General features: G+C 65.7%; 2 protein-coding genes across 3 annotated transcripts in view; both read right to left on the bottom strand.

The window, feature by feature from the left end:
- LOC109294206 (ryncolin-4-like) overlaps positions 1 to 787 on the bottom strand; it is a 5,089-nt gene extending 4,302 nt beyond the window's left edge. The window contains exons 1-2 of the mRNA XM_019512512.1: positions 677 to 787; positions 382 to 492 (exon numbers count right to left, since the gene is read on the bottom strand). Of these exons, the coding sequence (XP_019368057.1) occupies positions 382 to 492; positions 677 to 779 (214 nt within the window). The 5' untranslated portion in view covers positions 780 to 787. The remainder of the gene's footprint in view (positions 1 to 381; positions 493 to 676) is intronic.
- Positions 788 to 1,851: 1,064 nt separating this feature from the next.
- Positions 1,852 to 4,625, bottom strand: part of LOC109294205 (digestive cysteine proteinase 1-like) — an 11,888-nt gene continuing 9,114 nt past the window's right edge. Inside the window, exons 6-11 of one of the 2 annotated variants that reach the window (XM_019512509.1) lie at positions 4,420 to 4,621; positions 3,902 to 4,095; positions 3,515 to 3,606; positions 3,225 to 3,383; positions 2,725 to 2,914; positions 1,852 to 2,388 (exon numbers count right to left, since the gene is read on the bottom strand). In XM_019512509.1, the coding sequence (XP_019368054.1) occupies positions 2,201 to 2,388; positions 2,725 to 2,914; positions 3,225 to 3,383; positions 3,515 to 3,606; positions 3,902 to 4,095; positions 4,420 to 4,621 (1,025 nt within the window). In that variant the 3' untranslated portion in view covers positions 1,852 to 2,200. The remainder of the gene's footprint in view (positions 2,389 to 2,724; positions 2,915 to 3,224; positions 3,384 to 3,514; positions 3,607 to 3,901; positions 4,096 to 4,419; positions 4,622 to 4,625) is intronic. The other variant, XM_019512511.1, reaches the window with a different exon arrangement.

Here is a 4,625-nt window from a genome sequence, read left to right as displayed (position 1 = left end):
GAGCAGGGTGGGTGGGTGGGTGGCAGAGGTGTTTGCTCCTAGGTCCCGGGTTCGGATTCAGCACAGGGCGGGTGGGCCGTGACCGCGTGCTGACAAAGGTCAGACGAGCGAGCGGGCCCCAGGCCGGCGGCCTGTGAACGGGGGTCCCGGCTGCACTGAGATGGGGGGGAAGCCAACGCAAACCGTGCGGTCGCAGGGGGCTCGGTGAAACTGCCCGTTCTCCTGCATGCGGGGAATGCAGCTCCCCAGACTTGCTTTGCCCTCAGTTTGGCACCGAACCTCTGTCCCTGCGTCTCATCGGTGTCTGTCTGTCCATCCCAGAGGCAGCCAGACCAAGAACCCCAGACTTCCCCTGGCCCCGCCCGGCTAGCGACCCCTTACCTGCGGGCCCCTGGGACCCGGGTTCTCCTCTGGTCCCTGGCACACCGTTGGTGCCCGGCACGCCTGGTATCCCCGGCTGGCCCTGGAAGAAGATGGCCTTGTCCTTCAGCTCTGCAAGAGGCCGAGAAGCTGGTCAGGGGGAGGCCAGCGCGTGCAAAGCCTGGCACTGTCCTGCTGATCTCTGGGGCCTGGGAATCGCCCTCGCCACTCCCACCCTGGGCTGAGACACCCCGGCTCCCAGCTCGCTCCACCTCCGATAGCCCTGGCAGCCCCTCCAGTCCCCGCCACCACTCACGGATACAGCTGCTGGACTCTGCATCCTGTCCAGAGACGCCCTGTGGAGCACCAGCCACCAGCCCCAGCACCAGGGCCAACAGCAGCCCTGTCCCCAGCGCCATCCTGCCCTGCCTCAGCCGCCTCTGATGTGAGCAGCTCTGCCCTGAGCCCTTAAGTAGCGACGGTGAAAGGGGCAGCACGGGGATGGGGCGGGGGGATGCCCTGCGGCCAGCCCCGTGCGTTGGGCAATGCCCAGAGCCGCGCGCGGGTGGTGCAAGAGCGGAGTTTTCCGAACCTCCGGGTTCACAGCGGTCATGCGGAAAAAGCAAACACCTGAGTTGTGCAACCTGCGCGCGGCCTCCCTCGGACCTGCCTCCAACCCCAGCCCCCACCGCCTGGCCCTTTCCCTTCCCCGGCCTCGGTTACGTGGTGGTGTTCCGGGCAGTGGGCACGCTCTGCCCCAGAGGTGGCTGCACTGCAGCGGTGGGTCCTGGTGTGGTGGGCAGGGGGAAGCCAGGGCTGCAGCTGTTCCCAAGCCTGCCCAGTTACCATCCCCAGCTCTAGGGCATCCCGCTCTGGGCCCGAGTCTGCCCTGCAGCTGGTTGCAAGGATGTCACCCACCCTCGTCCCATGTTCCCAGGGCCTGGGGGGAGCTCCGGAGACCAGGCTTTGTCCGCAGGCCCGGCCCTGCCGCAACCCCTGCCAGGACGGCGGAGCTGGGCTGAGCACTGGGAGGAACTCGTCACGCCGACTCGCCGCGCAGCCTGCTGCGGCTCCCGGCGCAGCGCTGGCTGCAGCCTCTGTGCTCCCGCAGCTGATGGTAAATGGGGGTGAGCTCCCCAGAAAGCCCAGCACCAGTGCAGACCCCCCAGCTGCCTGCCCCCATTATAGCTCAGCAGAAGGTCCTCTGATCCCAGCTCCCAGATGGTATCCGCTCCACCGCCCCATGAAGCCGTCTCCCCCAGCAAGACAGGGCTTCCTCCCAGCCTGTGCTCTTGCCAGCACCCTTCTCTGGAGGGCAAGGCAATGCCCACGGCCAGGGCCAGACTCTGCCGACCCGCGGGGCCATGCCGGCTGGAGATAACCCCGAGTCCCTTCCAACTATGAGACCCCCTGGGAGGAAGGGGGACGGGGTAGGGTGGCTCCCAGGACTTGCTGACCCCTGCTCCAGACACGCCCCAACAAACCGGGTGTTTTTTCCCATTACATTTATTGCTAGATCAGTCACATGCATGACCCCGAGACTCAGCACCTTGTGCTTCTTGGTAGGAAGCAGAGGTCCTGGCACTGCAGCCCTCCCATCAGCACCCTGGGGCCCTGATTCGGAGTCTGGGGCTTGCCACCCCGGTGCCGCTTCACGCACTATTGGCTTCATCCCTTGGCATTAGGCTTTGGTACATGACCCACATGGTCCCCAGCCCAGAGGGCTCTTCCTCTTCAGTTGCTTGTGGCTGCAGGGGACTAGATGCCGTGAACCCAGGAATAGCCACTACGTGGGGCAGACACAGGCCACGCCGGCGGGCAGCATGTCAGGCACAGCTGATCAAGCCAGGAAGGGGTAGGTGGCCGCAGTGGCCACGCCACAGTTGTTGTCCCTCATGGCCATGAGGATGTAGCCATCGTTGCCCCAGTACGTGGACCAGGAGTTCTTGATGAGCCAGTAGCTTTCCCCCTGCAGCACCCCGTAGCCCACAGCCAGCACGGCGTGGTCCAGCTCATTGAGCTCATTGCCTAGGGAAAAGGAAGGGAGAGAAAGTCTTATTCTAGTAGAAGGGACGTCTGCTTGGCCTGCGTCAACGCTGGCCACTGCTGCAGGTGCCGGCTGGGGTCTCTGCTTGGAGGGGAAGCCGCCAGCCACCTCCCGTGTCAAGCCCCAGCCCTAGGATCTGCATTACTGTACAGACCGGCATGTTTGCAACAAACAGCCTCCTGCCCCCGACCGGGAAGAGCCCCTGCCCCGCTGGTCTGCAGAGCCGCGACCAGGCTCATCCCCAGCAAGCATCAGCCGAGCTGCCGTGGCACGTCCCCGGGGCCTGTGGCCCCCCGCCCCGGCAGACCCAGGCTCACCGCAGGCAGGCTCGTAGTAGACGCCGCTGGAGTAGAAGGCAAAGGACTTGTGGGAGGCATCGATGTTCACGGCCACGGGGCCGTGCTTGTAGAGAGCAGCTTTCAGGGCCGTGGCATTGCCGGCGGCCACGTTGAGGTAGCCGGCTACTTTGGCGACGGGCTCAGACTGATTGGAGTGGCAGTACCCGTTCTGGGAGGGAAACGGGTGGGAGATCCAGGGGACGGATCTGAGCTCCCCCAATTTGCCTGGTTGCTGGTGCAGCGCTAAGTCCCGCCGCAGAGCTGCGGACGGGCGGCTCCCTTGCATAGGCGTTATCCCTGCGCATTAGTGCACAGCAGCATTCGCGTCCCACGTGCATCCTGGAGCCATCGGAGCGCCCCCACGCCTCCCCTGAGCTAGTGGCCAGGCCCCTTTCACAGCCCCGCTCCCAGCAGCATTGCAGCACGCGACAGGGCTCTGCAGAGGAATGGCTGGCTCTCTCCCCCGGCCCCAGACTCACCTGGCCCAGGTATGGCCCGTAGGACTCGGTGCTGGCGATGCCGTGCTTCATGATCCACTCGTAGGCCTGCCACTCCTCGCCCCCGTCGCAGGCGTGGTTCCCAAAGCCCCAGGAGCAGTCGATCAGCGCTTGCTGGGACAGCGGGGTCAGCTCGCCGGTCTGGGGAGGGGCAGGGAGAAGGCGATGGTGGGCTCCCAGGCGAGAAGCCCAGCTCAGCCTGGACAGTGGGTGGCTCTGGGCGCCGTGCCCTGCCCACCCCACTCCCCTCTGCCCCCAGGTGCCCGTCTCACCTGGAGGAAGAGGGCCCCCTCCAAGGCCCCCGTGGTTGCAAAGCTCCAGCAAGAGCCGCACACAGCCTGGTCCTTCACGGGGGTCACGGCGCCTGGGCAGCGAGGGGTGAGACCAGCATGAGCTTGCTTTGGAGATGCACTCAATGCTTCTGGCATCGGATCGGGAGGGGATGGCTCTGCGGAGACCCCCCTCCTCCGGCGGGTCACCAGCCCTGCCCGGGCTGGCACCTGCAACCCAGAGCCGATGCTGGTCCCGCCCGAGGCGAGGGGAGGTAGCAGGAGACTCGACCCTGTCTAGGGACCGGTTGTTCCAGGGAGATGGACGTCTTAGCCCCTTTTCAAAATGCTGGATCCGCCCGCGGCTAGGGCCAAGCCAGGCTCACTCACCGTACAGCCGCCAGTCCAAGCTCTCGGGCAGGATGAGGCGCCGATACCTGTGCGCCGGGAAGGGATGCCCGTTGTTGCGCGCCCCGCTCTTCAGCCGCCCCCGCAGCACGGCCATCTCCTCCGGCGTGCGGTCGGCCAGGTGGTTCAGCGCCAGCTTGTAGGGCAGGTTGGCCCGGTTCTTGGAGTGCACGTACCTGGGGGCGGCGAGAGGAGGGAGAGGGGCCCATGGGACCACCCGCCTGACTGCTAGTAGCCCTGCGAAGACCCCAGGCTCCCAGATGGGCAAGGAGAAGGGAAGCTCTGGATTTGCACCTGCTGAGGTTTCAGCTTCTCAAAGCTCAGCCCAGCAAAGAGCCCAGGACAGGATCTGGGTCAGGGCCCGTGGGCTGCTAGGGGACACGCCGAGGGCAGTCAGCCCTAGCCCCTGCGCATGTTGAGCAGCCACCCTGCATCCCTTCAAGATGAAGGGGATGCCTTCGTCTTGCAGCCCGACAGCCCCCGCGGCCCCCAGCCCGTGCCTCATGTTGTGGATGAAGGCATGCTTCCGGTGCTCCAGCTCCCTCTCGCCGCTGTAGCGCTTCCCAAACTTCTCCTGGTAGTGGTGGAAGAGGTGGTGATGGGCTCGGTCTGCATCGCCGCTGCGCCCAACAAACTCCTGCATGGGGTTAGCCATGATCCAATGCTCCGGCCCAGCCCCCGGCCAGTGCTCGCACGTGATCCCTAA

This window comes from Gavialis gangeticus, unplaced genomic scaffold (assembly GCF_001723915.1).
Source record: "Gavialis gangeticus isolate Ggan-Ray unplaced genomic scaffold, GavGan_comp1, whole genome shotgun sequence".
NCBI lineage: Eukaryota > Metazoa > Chordata > Crocodylia > Gavialidae > Gavialis > Gavialis gangeticus.
The sequence above is the reverse complement of the archived record's forward strand: the minus strand, read 5'-3'. Positions and strand labels throughout refer to the sequence as shown.